Genomic DNA, 17,003 nt, shown 5'->3' with positions numbered 1-17,003 from the left:
AATTCAACAATGATGAAGCATGCTTAAGAATACAAATGGACAACTCCTTCCTTGATTATGCACTCTCGACGTCAGAAGTGCCCAGCTTTGTCGGGTTACGGTCTTGCGTCTGTGTGCCAGCGCCCACCTTCTTGTCATCGGCGTTCGATGCCGTTGGCGAAAGGTCGCTTGGTTTGGTACCGACGGGCGAGTCGTCGTCGTCCATCTGACGACTCTGGTCGATAAGCAGACGTTCCTGCTGCGTCATGTAGGTGGTCCACTTGCGTGTAGGTACACGAGCCTCGAGCATCTCGTTGATCTCCTCGAGCGAGCGACCGAATGTCTCGGGGATGTAAAAGTAGACGAACGTCATAGCGATGAGTGTGCCTACGCCGTAGATCCAACCGATCTGAGCGCCAAGACCTGCGTTGTAGAAGAGGTATGGCAGGGTAAAGGTGACAGCCCATGCGATGATCCAGAAACAGGCGGTGCCGACCGACATGATCTTGCTGCGATTCTTGCCGACGGCCAGCTCGGAGGCCACGACCCACGCGAGAGGACCCCATGCCAGGTTGAAGAAGAAGACGTAGATGCAGATCATGGCGGCGATGGTGCGACCTTGAGTGACGGTGATGACACCTGGCCAGGGCAGCGACTCGCCACGAGGAGGCAGGCCCTTGGTGCCGATACCAGCAACGACAAAGAGTGCGATGAACATGGGCACCGAGGTCCACAGGAGCAAAGGACGGCGACCGAAACGGTTGACGAGAAGGAACGAGCACAACACGCCCACCACCTCGATGACGTCGACAATGATGGTGATGATAAAGGCATCCTTGAGACCGACGGCAGTCATGAACGTGACCGTGTACGAAAAGATGAATTGAACACCTCCGATCTGCTGTCCAATCAAGATGCCCAACACGCAGGCAAATTTGCGCAGCTCGACACCGTGCATGAGCGACTTCCAACCACCTTCACCAGAGAGTTCAAGCTCGTCGGCGCGCGCCTGTCGGAAAGCGTTGTACTCGAGAGCGATGACCTTGTCGCGCACGTCGTCGTGCTGTCCCTTGTTGACACGCTTGAGCGAGGCGAGTGCCTTTTCATCACGGTTCTTCTGGATGAGCCATCGAGGCGATTCGGGAATGATGAACTGAGCACCGACGAGGATGGCGACGAAGAACAGGTTGAAGATGATGGGGATGCGGTAGGACCACGTTGAGTCGATGTCCTTGGTTCCTTGAGCAATGCACGCACCGATCACCTGACCGATGGCGAGCATGAGCTGCCACGATGAGACGATGGCACCACGGATAGCTGTCGGAGCGATCTCGGAGAGGTAAAGCGGTGTGCAGTTGCTGATGACGCCAACTCCGCTTCCCAAGAGGGCTCGACCAAGCGTGAGGAGGGCCTTGGAACCGACAGTGACAAGTTGCAGGACGACACCGAGGGCGACAAGCGAGCAGGCACCGAAGAAACCGCCTCGGCGACCAAAGTAGTCTCCGAGAGGCGCTGCGATCAGGGATCCGACGACCTCACCAGCCTGTACGATGGAAGCGTAGAGCGACTGGTCGCTAGCTGGGATCTCGTACTTGCCGTCGGCGGTGACGACACCAAAGTCGCGTTTGAAGCGATCCATCTCGAGGATACCCGTGAAGTAGGTACCGTCGTAGCCGTAGAGAATAGCACCGACGACTGCGAGAGAGCAGAAGACGATGGGACGGACGTTGGCCTTTGACAAGAGCTTTGTAGCTCCGACGGTCACGCCGTTGGGCGAAGATGTTGGAGCTGCACCACCCATTCTTGCAATCGGAATAATCTACCACGAGCTCGAAAACGCCGCGATGACGAAATAGAAATGGGCCTGGCAGACGAACGAGGGAAGTCGAACAGCGCAGGAGGGAGGCGCGGATGGAGCGCAGGCTCGATGACGAAGGGGCAAAGAGAAAATGGAAGGGCGGTAACGATCGTGACGGTGAAGAAGCAAGCAAGTGGAAGCTAGGTTCGACTATATACCACAGGTCAGAAAAGGCTGAAAGAGAAAGGACATCGGTGAGGGTCCAGGAGACTAAACTGCCAGTCAGCCTGAACCAGCGAGGGAGGGTCGAGCGGAGTTGCGCTCTGCTTTGGCTTCGGAACAGGCACCGAGTGACCAACAAGCCGTCAGCATCCACTGTAGCGAGCGAAGGAAAAAAGGCGGGGGACGACACTGTGTGGCTGCACGGGGTGAGGCTCGATGATGCTATCCCACAACTTGAACAATTCACAGAGGTGCTGCAACCAGCGCAACTGAGTGGGGATTGGCCTCGCTTCTGGTCGGGTGATCCGGCGCAGCGTGGGGGGTTGTGCAGTGACCGACTACAGCGCAGAGTGGTCAGGCTGTATTGGACAGGCGGACCTTCGGTCAAAGCCAAAGGGGCGCGCATATCGAACACCGGTCAAAAAATTACTCCTCTGTCCATCTTCAATCTGGACCAAGTTCGGCATCACCCAAATCATCCGTTAAGCGAGCGCCGGTATGGAAGAAAAACAGCCGGTCTCTCTCCTGGACTCGGCACTCCTTTGTTGGCCCGCAACCATTGTCATTCGAAGGACAACGTTTCGTCTGCACTCGCCAGCAAGGCAGTGTCGCAATATGGTGGACCGGTGAGCTCTCGACATGGTCACGAGCCTTGAACTCGTGCTCGGAATGAAGCGAAGCCAATCCCACCCAAAGGGCAGGAAGAAGAGGCCCACCGACGTTGAGCCTGCTCCCTCATCTTCACATCCTCTTCAGATATACAATGTCATCCCCGCAACCAATCAACTCCAGCAACGATGAACTCAAACCCGCAAGGTGACGGCATGTTGCTTTCGCGGCCACGCAACCCACCTCACCGGCAACAGAGACATCGCTGAGCAGAGAGGCTAGGGAAGCGCCGAAACGCAGAGAATCAACCACAAGGTTCCAACCCTGATCGCTGTTCCTCGTCCGCAGATCGCCCGAAAGCAAAGTTTGAAGAGCAGCGGGTGAGTCTATTCACTAATCGAGAAAGCATGCTTCGCGCCAAATCAACACACAAGCGAGGTTGCATCTCTCCGAAAATCCTCCGAAGCGACTTCTGACTGCAGCCGATTTCCGCGACGTAGCCGTTTTCAAATAGTAAAGTTGCTGAACTGCTTTCCGCAAGCTATTTGCCTGACAATGAACGGCACTCTTCCTGTGTTTGCCCAGGCCTTCTTTGACGAAGAACAGCTGTTCACAGTGCCGACCATCCGCACTCAGAGAGGACTATGATCTGCAAAAAGACCGCGAGGCAGCACGACGTCAAAAGATGCATCGGAAGTTGAAATTCCTCTCTGCGTGTTCCACTGCGGAGAATTTTTCTCTTCTGCTTGCGGGCGGCAAGGCGGAATGTTGCGGCAAACGACGCGGCGGACTGCGCTCGCCGAAAACCAAAAAAAAAAAGGTTGCACCGAACTTGCACCTTTCGCTTAATCGGCCACGCAGGCGAAAATTCAACCGCGGCAAACATAGAGGTCAGCTTGGCTACGTCACATGTCGACGGCTGCTCCCCGCTTCGCTGCATCACCATTCGATCGTCGAAAAGAGGACAGCGGTGCGGGAGATCGGGCCAAAGGCTGTCGTTGCGATCCTTTCTCATCGACCGGTGCTACGGATCGGATCGTCGAGTTGTTGCTACGGCTTCGACAACCTCATCGACAACATTTGTTGATTCGCTGTGTCCGCCTGTCAGTTGTGGATCAGTGTATAGCGCAGGGTGTTACACCACCAGCCGGCAGATCCATCGGCGAAACTTGAATGCTCGGCTACAATGCCATGCTTAGTCGACCTCGATGTCTGCACGGAGTTGGTGCATCTTTGCCCCACCAAAGTGCATATGAGTGGGGGGCCGTTGGTGGGCTTCAAGTGCGACAGCACAGATCCTTGCAATGCGTTGTCAGAGCGGGGACCAAAAGAGGAGCCCCGCGCTTCATCTCGTTCCGATGAATGTCGCCGGTGGTGAAGACAACCCAAGCGTATCTCATTCAAGAGTGTGTTTGAGTTCGACGCGATACGCTGCAAAACCTTGCACCATGCCAACTCTGCATCAAAGGCTACTCTAGAATTCAGTGGTGATGTCTATCTCTTAAGCCGAAGCTGTGTTCCAAATCCGAACGATACCATCCGCGCCAGCACTGACCATCTCACCCCCCGTGGCCGGGTTGAACTCCACCCAAAGCACCGCCTTCCCTCCCTCTCCACCCTTCTGCCCAACGCTCACCCTCTCGCCGCTGACCAAGTCCCAACCGACCAGCTCGCCACCTTCATCCCCAACCACAACCCCGTCCTCCTCCCCACCGGAGAAGACCGCCCTACATCGATACTCCTCGTGCTTGTGTCCCTTGTACTCCTGCAACATCGTCCCGTCCCTGCTGTCGATCAGTCTGACGGTCGAATCCATCGTCGCTACCAGAATTGATGAGTCCAACTTCGATGCGACTACACTTGTGATCGCCGTCGACAGCGTATCTGATCTTAACTGACCCGCTCGTAGATCGTAGCATCGAACGACGCCGTCTGTGCTACCGGAGTAGATCTTGTCGTGCGAGACGTGGAGGGTGGTGATGGGGTCTTTGGCTTCGGTGAGTTGCATGATCGGTCTCCACTCGTTGGCTGCGCGTAGGTCGTACACCCGAACCACACCGTCCAGTCCTCCTGCTACGACGACACTTCCCTCCGCGTCCTTCCCAGCAAACCGAACGTCGTTCACCTTCCCGACGTGTCCACTGAACCTTCTTACCACCGAACCAGAGGCAACATCCCATACGAAGATCGACCTATCCTCTCCTGCCGAAACAAACCTCGAGTTGTCGCCCGAAACATCGATCGCGAGAACGGCGTGGTTGTGCTCGGTATACGTCTGGATTGGGCTCGTGTCGTTTTGCGAAGATTGCGCGTTCCAGAGCTTCACGCTTCGATCCGAGGAACCAGTGAGCAGGTATCGACCGGTCGAGTTGTACCGCACCACGTTGATGGGAGATCTATGTGCGGGCAGAGTCTGTGATAGCAGAGTGGGCAATTTGACGGGACTCGAGAGTGAGATGGTGTGGCGTGGTGTGGATCGCGGTGGAGTGGGAGAAGGCTCACCTGCATGGGTTGTCAGCGCACGTGAGAACCATTTTCCCACCGTTCCTTTGTGTCCGGTCTGTGTTAGCGTTGGAGCATTCGAAGGAGGCAAAGGTTTGGAAACGTCTGTGGGATCCAATCCTTTCGCTCGCTGAGCACGCTCCCAATCGCTGTCCATCTCCCACTTTCCCAAAGCGTGCTTGAGGATGGCTTCGAACCTCAATCTCCTGGCTGTGTCCATCTGCGCTTCCCACATCTCCCCATCTCCTCCTTTTCCCTCCCTCTCGTACCCTCTAGGCACACCATCGCCATCGACACCTTCGCCGAAATCCACCCACCTCATCTCATCCTCCGCCAGCCCGATGTACGCCCTCGCAGCTCTTTCGTCCGCCGGCGTCTCCCCTGTACTCTTCGCCAGACTAGCTCTGAATTTCGCCTCTGCAGTCCTCCTCGCCGCCGTCGTCTTTTCTCTGGCGGATCGTCGGGGTGGACCTTCCAGGGACGAAAGCAGATCCGGGTTCGAAGTGAGCTGCTTTTCTACCGCTTGCGAGGGGAGAAGGATGAACGATCGTGTGTGAAGCAGGTGCGGCGACGTGGAGAGGACGGCACGTGGAAGTGAGTTGAGCAAGCAGAGTTCGTTGGGCGAGATGGCGAAGCGAATTGCGATCGATTGCAGGGTATCTGTCTTGCGGAGGTAGTATTGGCGGGTCGAACCGGAGGAGGGAGTGGACGAGGAGAACGAGGAGGAGGATACCGTGTTGTGCGGGTCGACCTTGCGTCGGATACCGGTGAGATTGGAGTCGGAGCTGATATCGTTGGTAGCGAGGGCAGCTGATTGCGGTGCGACATCGACTTCTGCCTCAGCAACACTCTTGGACGCTTGCCGCGTCAACAATGCCGGTCGTTTCTCTTTCACCACCTCCCCCTCCTCATCCCCGGCGTCGATCACAAATTTCCCAGCTCCAACCTCTTCCGTTCCTTCGCTATACGGTGGGGGTTCCACACCCTCCTGCTCCTCCTGTTCTTCACGTCCGGTTGCAGAATCGAAATCGAACACCACCTCCCCCTTGCGCGTCACATCTCCCCTCGGACCCTTTCTAAACGCAGCGTGCGCATCCTCGCATATCGGGCAGAACGTGATCAACCTCGGATTCGAAACCACGCAGTTTTCGCATACGGGTCGAGAACAGCACCCATGAACAAATATCGACGCCGGTTTCGCGTTCGGTGGGATGGTCGAGGAGCAGGCTAGACAGAGTTGGGATGTCGTCTGCATTGTGTAGAAACGTGGCGGGGTCCAAGGAGATTCCGCTTTGAGATGTGTTTCGTATGGTAACCAGTGTCCAATGCGAGGAATGTGCCACAGTCTATGTATAGATGTCCCAGCAAGTGGAGGAGAGCTTGGTCGGTGTTGATGGAAAGAGAGGATGTGATGGAAGTGATAAGAAGGTGGCGAGGTTGAGAGTCTGCAGTAATTCAGGGTCCTGTCCAGCATGCAGCTGCGTTCGCGCGCGCCAAAAAAAAGGGCGCTCGCTGCCGTCACAAAAGTGGAGGCCTGCACACCATCACCACCAGACAGACAGGCTCAACTCATAGCCATCCCGTCGATGGCAACGTCACACACTTCTTCATAAGTCGCCACCTCGTCCGCAACCAAACCTTGTGATTGCTGCTGCTACTACCTCTGTTACCTGATGAAAGTCGCATCGATCTGCTTGAGCTGCGGCAACAACAACTTCACCTTGCGCCTGTAAGCCGCACCTTCCTTCCGCATGCCCGGATTGCCCTCCAAGTAAACCGTCTCCAACGCCGGCATCCTCTCCACCCCCAACTCCCTATCCAACCCGTTGAGATCCTCGATCTTGTTATCGTTCGCCCAAAACTCCTCCAACTTGGCCAAGTGCCCCACATTCTCCACCTTGCCAATCATGTTGGCCCCCACATCCAGCGTTGTCAACTTGACGTTCTTGTCCAACCCTTCCAACTTTGTCAACCCGTTGTGTGAGATGTACAGCTCTTCGAGGTTCACCAGCTCTTCGAGCCCCTCCAGCTTCGTGATTCGATTCGACTGAATAGAGAGCACCTTCAGGTTTATCAGCGTCTCCAATCCCTGAAGCGAGGTGATCTTGTTCTTACCCAACCAGAGCTGTGTCAGATTCGTCAGGTGTCCGATGTTCTCGATCGAGCGCAACCTGTTCCCACCCAGCTCCAGACTCTCCAGCGACTCGGCGATGGGACCCTTGAGATCGTCCGGTCGAACTCTGGAGATCTTGTTCTGAACAAAGTAGATCGTCCTACACTGACCCAGATGTGAAACGTTGGAAATATGGTGGATGTTGTTGAACGAAAGATCGAGCGATTCCAATTTGTTCAGATCGTCTAGACCCGAGATCTTTTCGATGCTGTTGTCGTACAGATCGAGATCTTCGAGCTGTGTGAGGACGCCGATGTCCTTGGATCGAATTCTGGTGAGCAGGTTCTGACGAAGACAGAGACGTTTCAACGAAGGTGCGAAACGTTGCAGCCCGAGACGTTTTGTGGTCGTCAGGCGAAGGTGTCCCAAATCGAGCACCTCCTCCGTGTCGGGGTAGTGGAAGAGGAGCTCAGAGTCATCGGGGATTTCTTCCTCGACGGGTGCGGCGACGCCGTTGGGTGGTGCACCGCTGTTGTCGACTCGGACCGATCCATACTGGACGATGCCGCGCGTGATGCCGTTGTTGGCCTCTTCCGGCTGGTCAGCTGCACTGGATGGTCCTGCTTCGTCCTCGGTCTGCGGGTCGTCGATGTCATCGGCGTCGATGCCGTGGACGCCTGCGTCGTCTTCCGAGTCGGAATCATCTCCATTCGCGCATCGGTCTTTGGATGAAAGTGTAGGTGCAGGAGGAAGCTCGCCTACGATCTGCACTTTAGGCTGTGCAGCCGTCGACGACTCGGCTGTGTTCGAGTCGGCCATGGTGTCAGTGCGAGGATGTGCGCAAAAGGGCAGTGGTGTGGGAGGGAACGAGGAAGAACGCGACGTCGCTGGTAGAAAGTGGTCAAAGCTCTTGAAAAGCGGAAAAAGCGCAGTCAGGGTCGAAAAAGAAGCCGCGGAGCAACGCAATCGCGTGTAGCTGGCTCAGCCAAAAACCGTCAGACGAACATTTGGAGACCAACACATAGCCACCTCAGCAGCGCACACTTTCGGGTTGCACTTCAGCGTAAATCAAGCACGCGGACACACTGCGACGGTCTGGCATTGTCAACGAGCTCAGGAAGGGTATACAGTCGATTCTTAAGACCAAAAAAGAGCATTACAGTAGCCAGATTAGGAGAGCAGAGGGAAAAGTGTTCCAGTATGAAGAGAGGCTACGTATCACCACTACTCGTCGGTAGAGGTGCCAGCTTTAGCAGCATACGAGCGTTTCGTGGTGGTGACGAATGGATCGCTGGACTTGTCGACGATCTCTGCTGGCGTCGCATCTTTCCCACTGAGCTGTGGTGCCGACGAGCCGTTGACCTTGTCCTTGTTGCCTTCGGCCGCCGCAGCGCTCTTCTCGGCTGCCCTCCTTTGCTCGGCCAACCTCTTCATTTTCTGGAACTTGTCCGCCGAAATGCGTGTACCAAAGAGCACGTCAAAGTGGACGAAGAAGGGCTGCGAGTAGTTGTAGCGCAATCCGGTCATTTGGTGATGTACGTCGTGGTACTCGGCGCAGTTGGGAAAGACGAGGTGTAGTGGGTCGAGATACCAGGGGAAAGCGTATCCACCGTGATCAGCTACCGTCTTGAGCGTCGAGAATGTAAAGAGGACGATACCTTGACGGACCGTCATGAGGGCAGCTGCGTGCGAGATTGCTGCACCCGCTGAGTCGAGCAGCAGGCCCTCGACGGGGTGGTTGTAAAGCGCACCAAAGGCGTAAGGCACGTAGAGGCGGTGGTGGTGCGAGTGGAAGTGGCGGTAGAGGAAACGGCTCTCATGGAAGAGACGATGGAGGGTGTACTGCCATGCGTCCATGACGAAGAAGGCGAACCAGAACTGAGCGGTGGGGATGCCCCACCAGTACAGCCACCACGCTGCCGAGATGGCATCCTGGCTGCCAAAGAGCAGCTTGGTGATTTGAGGTTCGAGCGATGGGCCTAGCAGCTTGGAAGTGGTCGAGCGGAGAAAAAGGGCCAGATCAAGGACCTTTGCGGGATGGTCTGCGAATGTCTGCTTGAGTCCGACCGAGTCGTCGTCGAGCAAGAGAACACCAAAGATGGTCTGGATGATCTGCTGCACAACGACCATTACGATGACGCGCGTTACGCTGACACGATTGCGCTTTGTGACCTCTTCAGGTTCATGCAGCCGATACTTTTCTGTGAAGGGGAGCTCGAGAGTGTCGAGTAGATGGTAGAAGAGGGACGCGATCCAGTAGATGATGATGGGTAGCGCTAGTGATAGGTACTTGTCCGAGATGCCTGGGATGACCTCGGATTGCGCTTGAAAGTAGAAGGGTGTTTGGTTGAGCTTGGCGAGCCCTGCCGTTGCGGCAGTGGTGTTGGCGTATGCGGTCATGTCGAAAAGGCTTGTACGAATGAGATGCAGAAGATAGTGCTAGAATGAAGCTGGCGATGCTGAAAGAGCTGCTGGTCAGAGCGGGCGTCGGTCGCCACCACGAGGACGGTTGCGAGACGATGCGTTTATGTAGACGTGTCGTGCGAACAGAGTTGCCTGTGCTGTAAATCGACCGTGAAGCGGAACGTGATGGTGGCCGTGTGGTCGGAGATGATCGTGGTGAGGGGACAAAGCTTGTCGCCGCCGGAGGTTCGATGATGGTGAATGACGAGCAAAGGCTGAGCGAAAGCCAATTCCAGTTCGAGCGGTGGGCAGCATGTTTTCGTCTGTCGTTCCTGTTCAGGGTTCAATTCGTTTCGTCACTTCTTTCTGAAAAAAGGCTCCAACGAACAACTCTCACACACTGACCCACTTCCGACTCTCCGCCGCTCCGACCCGCGAAGGTTCACGTAAGAATTTCGATGCGCCAACGCAAGAAAGGCCGGTCAAACGAGGTCTGTTGCAAGCTCTTTTGGATGTCCGAAATTCCCATCCCGGCTGGCCAGAGCCGATGCAAAAATACAAACTCACACATGCAAGAACGATATGCATTGTCGATGCGTGCATCGCTGCCTTGCAAGGCGTGAGTACACTACCTCGATGATAGTAATGGCAAACGTGAGAGGTGAAGCGGCGGTGGGTACTCATCTGATACAACCTCACGCTTCTCGACTTTGGCGTCTATCATCTGAGCATGTCATGGAATACTATATAAACGACGGTCGAGGTTCTTGCTCGGGTGGCGACGACGCAAAGCAGAGCACAAGGGTGAGCCCTCGTGGGCTGACAAGCTTCATCTTGGCATTCCGAAGATCGAAAGTGACCAAATAATGTTAGGGCGCAAAATATCACAAATGCTTCAGGAGTTTTTTGGTCAGTGTTCTTCTCGTACGATGCGGGTCGCGCAGGTTGGCGAGAGCCCTGTTGCCTCGGGCTGAAACGGTTCCGTGATCGGGCCAGCAGAGCGCTTTGTGAAAAATCCAATTCGGATTCGCAGAGCACGAAATACAAGGCTGCCTCCAAAGGGTCAGGCAGACAATACAATTGGCTGTTGCTTTGAAATCAGGCCGCTGGCTGTGGAAGAGCCTCAAGAAGAAAATGCACGCACATACTCGCCCACACCTAACAGAGCCAGCCCGACGAGTCTCGAGGTGAGCGGTCTTGCCGTGACTGACTTATCGGTCGTAAGAAGCCTCGCTCGTCACACTTGAGCTCGATTGATCTTCCAGTTGCTCGGTGCAGCAAAAAGACTCTCTCGTCGCGATCCTTCTCATCCTTTCATCTCTCTTCACCTACCTACCTCCCCTTTCCCTTGCTCCTCGTCGTTACGCGGGTCTATTCACACTCGACAATGTCGTTCGCACGTTCCGCCGCGCCCGTTCGAAGCGCTCTCCGATCCGCCGCTCACCAGCACTCGCGCACCTTCACCACCGCCAACGCATCCGGCATCACCACCGCCGCTGCCGACGATGGTGCATTGACCTCCACCGTCACCGTCGCCATCAAGGCCGGTTCCCGCTACGAGTCGGCTCCCGGCGTTGCACACGTTCTCAAGAACTACCTCTTCAAGTCCAACCAGAAGCGTTCGGCGCTTCGTCTTGTTCGCGAAGCCGAGTTCTACGGTGGTGTGCTCTCCACCGCTCTCACCAAGGAGCACCTGCTTCTCACCGCCGAGTTCCTGCGTGGAGATGAGGAGTTCTTCGTCGAGGTGCTCGGAGATGTGTTGACCAAGAGCAAGTTTGCCGCTCACGAGTTCAACGAGGAGGTCTTGCCTCAGGTTCAGGCCGAGTTCGCCCAGGCGCAATCCAACCCCGCCGTGCTCGGGTACGACAGCTTGCTCCAGACCGCCTACCGTCAACGCTCGCTCGGTCACTCGCTCTTCGCCTCGCCCGCCTCGCCCGTCTCGCACCGCCAAACCGTCGACTTCGCCCACGCCGCCTTCGCCAAGAACAACATCGCCGTCCTCGGATCTGGCATCGACGCGGGCAAGCTCTCGCAGCTCGTTTCTGCGCACTTTGGCGAGCTCTCCGCCAGCGCCTCGGTCAAGAGCACCGCCGCCAAGTACTTTGGTGGTGAACAGCGCGTCGCCTTCTCCGCCCCCCACGGTGCCGAGAACACGCGGGCTGCTCACGGTCACTTCTTCATCGCCTTCGAGGGTGCCGGTCACAAGGACGCGAGCCAGGCCGCCAACCTCGCCGTGCTGCGTTCGTTGCTCGGCGGCGAATCGTCGGTCAAGTGGTCCCACGGCACTTCGCCCCTCTCGCAGGTCGCTGACAAGATCGTCGGTGCTCAGGCTCAGGCCTTCAACCTCTCCTTCTCCGACTCGGGTGTCTTTGGCGCCCACGTCTCCGCACCCACCGCTTCCGTCCAATCCGCCGCCAAGCACGTCGCCGAAGCCCTCAAGAACGTCGCCGGCGGTCTCAAGGACGACGTCATCAAGGCCGCCATCGCAAAAGCCAAGTTCGAGCGCGCCGCCGTGCTCGAGAACCGAACCGCCTCGCACGAACTCGTCTCCGCTCAGCTCCTCGAGGCCGGCAAGGTGGCTACGTTGGAGGAGTCGTTCGCCGCGCTCGAGGGTGTAAAGGCAAACTCGCTCAGCAAGGCTGCTGAGTCGCTGCTCAAGAGCAAGCCGACTACCGTGGCGGTGGGTGACGTGCACGTTCTGCCTTACGCCGATGAGGTTCTTTGAGAAAGCAGAGACTGTAGTTAGGCGCACCACTTTTTTTCCTTCAGATTCAATACACTTTTGCAGATTCCACGCCACGTCGCCGATGCGGCTCTGTCGACGTTTGTGAAAGGACAGCAGCGGACAATTGACACCCTCGCTCAAAAGTCAGAACATGAATTGCGTGGTATCATTGTGTCATCGTACACCCATCTCGTCCTTCACTCTGCTGTGGCACCAAACACCGGCCAATCGCGTCCATGCACACGCACCCTATGTACGCAGATGGGCGGGTGCTTACTCCAACCATCGACAAACTGCCATCTCACCGCCTTGACCCCGTACGGATAGGCCCTCGCCTCCTCCGTCAGCTCCAACTCCTGCAACGTCGAGCCCGACGCATTGAATGCCCCCACTGCCAAGATCAGCGGTGCTTCCTTCTCGTACTCTTTCGGAACTGCTTCTCTCCACCCTTTCGGCAGCACGGCGTCCAAATACTCCTTGCTTGTCTGCCCCTTGGACCGTCTGAACTGTGCAACATACTCCCTATCACCATCATCCACCAAACCCCAAACCACCATCCTCCTCGGTGCGCTCCTCACCATCCCCGGCAGCGGATGTTCCACCGCCAACCCTTCCACCACCTTGGTCTCCCTCAACTCCACCTGCAACCAACTATCCCACCCCGTAATCCAACAGTTACCCACGCCCAATTCGCTTCCCGGCGTGATCGCTTTGACAGGATCCCCAATCGGCACCTTTCTGCCTTGAGCCAAAAACTGGCCCAGGTTCCAAACACTGTTCAACCTGTACCCTCTATGCACCGTGCCTTCCACCGAGATCCAGGCTCCCGAAGTGACGCTCGCATAATCCACCTTGTCCGTTCGATCCCTCGAGTATTTCTCCAGCTTGTCATCGATCAAGGAGTTCAAGAAGGTCTTGTCAAATGCCTGACCCAGCCTTGCGTTGACTTCATCGTTGGCATACTTGGCGATCCGTGAGACCTCGGATTCGAGTTTGCTGAAGAATTTGCCCTCGGTATCGTCCGCTCTCTGCTTGAGTTGGACGTTGATCTTCTTGTCCAGATCTCTGAGCATCAATTCCACCGATGCGGAAACCGAGTCCTGAATCGACTTGAGTTCGTCTTGCGCAAGTCTGGACACGGTACGTTTCGTCGACGCGGTGATCCGATTGAGTTCGCTCGATTGACGTGTTTCCGCGTCAGCTTGGATCTTGGCTGCTGCGGACGAGAGTGAGCTCGAAATCTGGGCATCGATCGAAGTCGAAAGCGTGTCAAAGCGGGCGGAGAGACGATTGAGTTCAGCACGGAGTCGTTGGTTCTCCCGATCCAGCGAGAGGGTGAGCGCACGACTGTTGCTGTTTGCACCGGGAATATCGTCATCGGTGAACGAGGGGGAACGTCCGGAAATGTCGCCAGAGAGACCGAGGATTCGAAGGAGGTGGACTGCAGTAGCTGCAAGAAGCAGCGCCGCAATGGCAAATCGAAGTGCGGGACCAAGAGCAAGAAACTGGTTCCAGAAAAAGGCAGGTAACTTGATCAGCCAGGTCACAGCGGCAAGCAAGAAGCGTCCAACGAAGGACAGAGGTCCACGTTTGCTGACGCGGGATCGCGATGCGGGCTGTTTGGTTGACCCATGCTCTTTGTCACGTCCGGCGGCGCGGATCCGACCGCGTTCACCTTGGCGGTCCTCCTCCTCCTCCTCGAGGTCATCCGCATCCTCCGACTCGGAAGCTCCATCAAAGCGGGTCTCTTTCCCACTCGCCGCTTCTGCATCCTCATCTGCGTTGGTCTCCATACTTGCATCCGCATCCGCAGGGATGCCGTTTACCGCCTTTCTGCACCTCTTCTTCTTTGATTTCGCGGTGCTGTTCTTCCAACGAAGATTATCGATCCTGCCCTGATCGATCGCACCAAACGAGTTCGAGTTGCGGCCCTTCCTCGTCCTCCTTGTTGGCGACCCACCCTCATCATCATCATCGTCGTCATCGTCATCATCGCTTGCGGGCCTGTAGGCCAGATTGTCTGCCGAGGTGCGAGGTCTGCGTTGGCCGGAGGCTCTACGAGCAGCAGTGATCCGAGACGCCGGTCTGTGCTGCTGTTGTTGGTTCTGCATGCGCGCTACTTCGGATTCCTCTCGTTGGTAGCTGTCGGTGAGGTCGCCTTCGCTGGAGAAGATGGACATGGAAGCGCTTGCATCGCGAGGATCGTTGAAGCTGCGCTGGTCTCCGCGGAGCAGAGCAGATTGATAGACAGGTGGACTGGTCAGACGAGGCTGGTTGGAGGGCTCGCGAACGTAGTAGCTGGTGCTGGCGTCTTCCTGCTTGATGCTCATGCTGGTGGATCCATTTGCTATGGTGGTGTGCATTCGAGTGCGGGAGGATGCGGATGGCGTGAGCTGCTCGATGGCTTCGGGAGAGAGTGCTCTACGAGATGGGGTGGAGGCATTCATGATGGCATTGCGCACTTCGGGAGTCTCTGATCTACCGAGGATGCGGGGTGAGCGCCGACGAGCTGCAGCCGGGCCCGAAGTGCGCGATGACATGATCGCGGCAAGCGAAGCAGGATGCAGTGCGCGGGAAGTGCGTTCCGCGTTTGTTGTTGCCGATGGTCGGTGTTACGCTTGCATTCGGCGACGAGAGCGGAATAACTGCTCCAGCTCGTCAGGTGGTTGTGTTGGGGGTGATGATGGTGCCAGTGCAGCAACAAACAGCCGCGTCGAATGCTTGATGAGAAAGGGAGCAAGTGGGTGGTTGCAGGAGGATGAAAGGGGGAAGTGTAGATGGTGCGGATGAAAGGGACCGAGTGTCGTTGTTCGAGGTTTGTGCGCGTGCATGGGCGTGTGCGTGTGTGTCTTTCGGTTGTCGGCTAAAAATAATGTTTCGGTTGCTTCCTTCTGTCGTCGAGCTGTAATTTTAATCCGTACATGTTAGAGACAAGGGCTTCTCACAGACACACTCCGCTTTCGGAAATTGCTCCACTTCCCTGTTGCTTTTCTTCTCATTTTCCTGAAGTTCCGTGTTCCGTCACAATTTTTTTGGGTTGCGGTTCCAGGTTCGACCTTCTCGACTGAGATAACAGGCTTGAGCAACACCATCCAGCTCCGTCCATTTGCATCCGTCCTCATTGCGCAAGTCAGCATGGCGTCAACATCGGCATCATCGTCGCGCTTTGCGCCTGCGCCCACAAGTGCGGCATCGCATCTTGGTCTCCTCCCGGACATTCCCAGGGCAAGTTCTGTCATTGTCATCGGCATGGCCGGTTCGGGCAAGTCTACCTTCACCGCCAGCCTTCACGATCACCTCCACGAAAAAGCAAAAGACCAGCAAGATGAACAAAACGCACGACAGCAGGGTCAGTCAGACTCACCATCAGCTACTGCCTCGCAGACCACCGCGCCTTACATGGTTAACCTCGATCCTGCCGTGGGAACTCTCGGCTACGAACCCAACGTCGATATTCGAGATACCGTCGACTACGCACGCGTCATGGAGCAGTACAACCTTGGTCCCAACGGCGGTATTCTCACTGCGCTCAACCTCTTCACCACCAAATTCGACCAAGTGCTCAACATCCTCGAGAAGCGCGCCAAGGAAGTCGACCATATCGTGCTCGATACACCTGGTCAGATCGAGATCTTTACCTGGTCCGCATCTGGCTCAATCGTGACCGATGCACTGGCGAGTTCCATGCCCACCGTCGTCGCCTACATCATCGACACGCCAAGGACCACGGCACCAGCAACGTTCATGAGCAACATGCTCTACGCTTGCAGCATCCTCTACAAAACAAAGCTCCCCTTCATCCTCGTGTTCAACAAGACGGATGCACAGTCGCATCAGTTTGCGCTCGAGTGGATGCAAGACTTTGAAAAGTTCCAGGAAGCTTTGTCTGCAGGCAATGCCACCGATCCTTCCTCCACGGTCACCCAGCACGGTCTCAACCCGAAAGCGCGCGATTACGACACCGAGGGAAGCCAAGGCTACATGAACAGCCTCATGAACAGCATGAGCCTCGTGCTCGACGAATTCTACAAGAACTTGAGGGCTGTCGGTGTATCGTCGGTCACTGGTGATGGGATGGACGACTTCTTGGCCGCGGTGCAGGAGGCGCGCCAGGAATACCTCGACGATTACCGTCCCGAACTCGAACGACTCGCAAAGCAGCGCGACGCCAAACGCGAGACCAGCAAGAAGGAGCAGCTAGCTCGACTGATGAAGGACATGAACGTCGGTAAAAAGTCATCTTCGGCGCAGGTAAAGCCAGGCAAAGCAGCCACGCGGTCGACTGAAGACCTCTCGAAGCACATGGACGAGGAATACGAAGGTGACGGTCAGATCATTGAACCTGTAAGTGTCTCGCACAACTTTTCGGCTGCTTATGTAGAACCGACGTTGCCATGCAGGGTCATACGAAGGGCTTACTAATCGCTTACCGCTCACCGCTGTCTCCTTTGTGTTACAGGACTCGGACGAGGAAAAGCCACATTACGAATACCCAGGACCGGACTACGACCGAGGCGACGGCACCGTCTGGCCGCGGCCCGGATAGCGTCGATCGAATCTTTCCTATGATAGAATAATCGCAAATGGCAGAATTGAGTTCAATGTCCGCCTTGTGGATGCTGCTGCGTCTGAAAACGCTCTCCTCTGGTGGC

The 17,003-nt window shown here is 56.3% G+C and overlaps 8 protein-coding genes across 8 annotated transcripts; 3 read left to right on the top strand and 5 right to left on the bottom strand.

Annotated features, from left to right (window-relative positions):
- Positions 1-55: 55 nt before the first annotated feature.
- On the bottom strand, positions 56-1,780 carry PHSY_004089 (potential hexose transporter; the record flags this gene model as incomplete). The annotated part of the gene is made up of 1 exon (XM_012334706.1): positions 56-1,780. The coding sequence occupies one exon, from the start codon at positions 1,778-1,780 to the stop codon at positions 56-58; it is 1,725 nt and encodes a 574-aa protein (XP_012190096.1).
- Positions 1,781-3,293: 1,513 nt separating this feature from the next.
- Positions 3,294-3,695, top strand: PHSY_004088 (histidine kinase M7; the record flags this gene model as incomplete). Its single annotated transcript, XM_012334705.1, has 1 exon — positions 3,294-3,695. One exon carries the CDS (start codon positions 3,294-3,296, stop codon positions 3,693-3,695), a length of 402 nt encoding a protein of 133 aa, XP_012190095.1.
- A 414-nt stretch (positions 3,696-4,109) lies between these two features.
- PHSY_004087 (hypothetical protein) lies at positions 4,110-6,584 on the bottom strand (the record flags this gene model as incomplete). Its single annotated transcript, XM_012334704.1, has 1 exon — positions 4,110-6,584. One exon carries the CDS (start codon positions 6,582-6,584, stop codon positions 4,110-4,112), a length of 2,475 nt encoding a protein of 824 aa, XP_012190094.1.
- A 192-nt stretch (positions 6,585-6,776) lies between these two features.
- Positions 6,777-8,042, bottom strand: PHSY_004086 (leucine rich repeat; the record flags this gene model as incomplete). Its single annotated transcript, XM_012334703.1, has 1 exon — positions 6,777-8,042. The coding sequence occupies one exon, from the start codon at positions 8,040-8,042 to the stop codon at positions 6,777-6,779; it is 1,266 nt and encodes a 421-aa protein (XP_012190093.1).
- A 405-nt stretch (positions 8,043-8,447) lies between these two features.
- Positions 8,448-9,623, bottom strand: PHSY_004085 (hypothetical protein; the record flags this gene model as incomplete). Its single annotated transcript, XM_012334702.1, has 1 exon — positions 8,448-9,623. The coding sequence occupies one exon, from the start codon at positions 9,621-9,623 to the stop codon at positions 8,448-8,450; it is 1,176 nt and encodes a 391-aa protein (XP_012190092.1).
- A 1,390-nt stretch (positions 9,624-11,013) lies between these two features.
- Positions 11,014-12,351, top strand: PHSY_004084 (hypothetical protein; the record flags this gene model as incomplete). Its single annotated transcript, XM_012334701.1, has 1 exon — positions 11,014-12,351. The coding sequence occupies one exon, from the start codon at positions 11,014-11,016 to the stop codon at positions 12,349-12,351; it is 1,338 nt and encodes a 445-aa protein (XP_012190091.1).
- Positions 12,352-12,548: 197 nt separating this feature from the next.
- PHSY_004083 (hypothetical protein) lies at positions 12,549-14,891 on the bottom strand (the record flags this gene model as incomplete). Its single annotated transcript, XM_012334700.1, has 1 exon — positions 12,549-14,891. The coding sequence occupies one exon, from the start codon at positions 14,889-14,891 to the stop codon at positions 12,549-12,551; it is 2,343 nt and encodes a 780-aa protein (XP_012190090.1).
- Positions 14,892-15,109: 218 nt separating this feature from the next.
- Positions 15,110-16,897, top strand: PHSY_004082 (ATP binding protein; the record flags this gene model as incomplete). Its single annotated transcript, XM_012334699.1, has 3 exons — positions 15,110-15,166; positions 15,361-16,695; positions 16,811-16,897. The coding sequence occupies 3 exons, from the start codon at positions 15,110-15,112 to the stop codon at positions 16,895-16,897; spliced, it is 1,479 nt and encodes a 492-aa protein (XP_012190089.1).
- Between the last annotated feature and the right edge of the window lie 106 nt (positions 16,898-17,003).

This window comes from Pseudozyma hubeiensis, assembly GCF_000403515.1.
Source record: "Pseudozyma hubeiensis SY62 DNA, scaffold: PHS38, whole genome shotgun sequence".
Taxonomy (NCBI): domain Eukaryota; kingdom Fungi; phylum Basidiomycota; class Ustilaginomycetes; order Ustilaginales; family Ustilaginaceae; genus Pseudozyma; species Pseudozyma hubeiensis.
The sequence above is the reverse complement of the archived record's forward strand: the minus strand, read 5'-3'. Positions and strand labels throughout refer to the sequence as shown.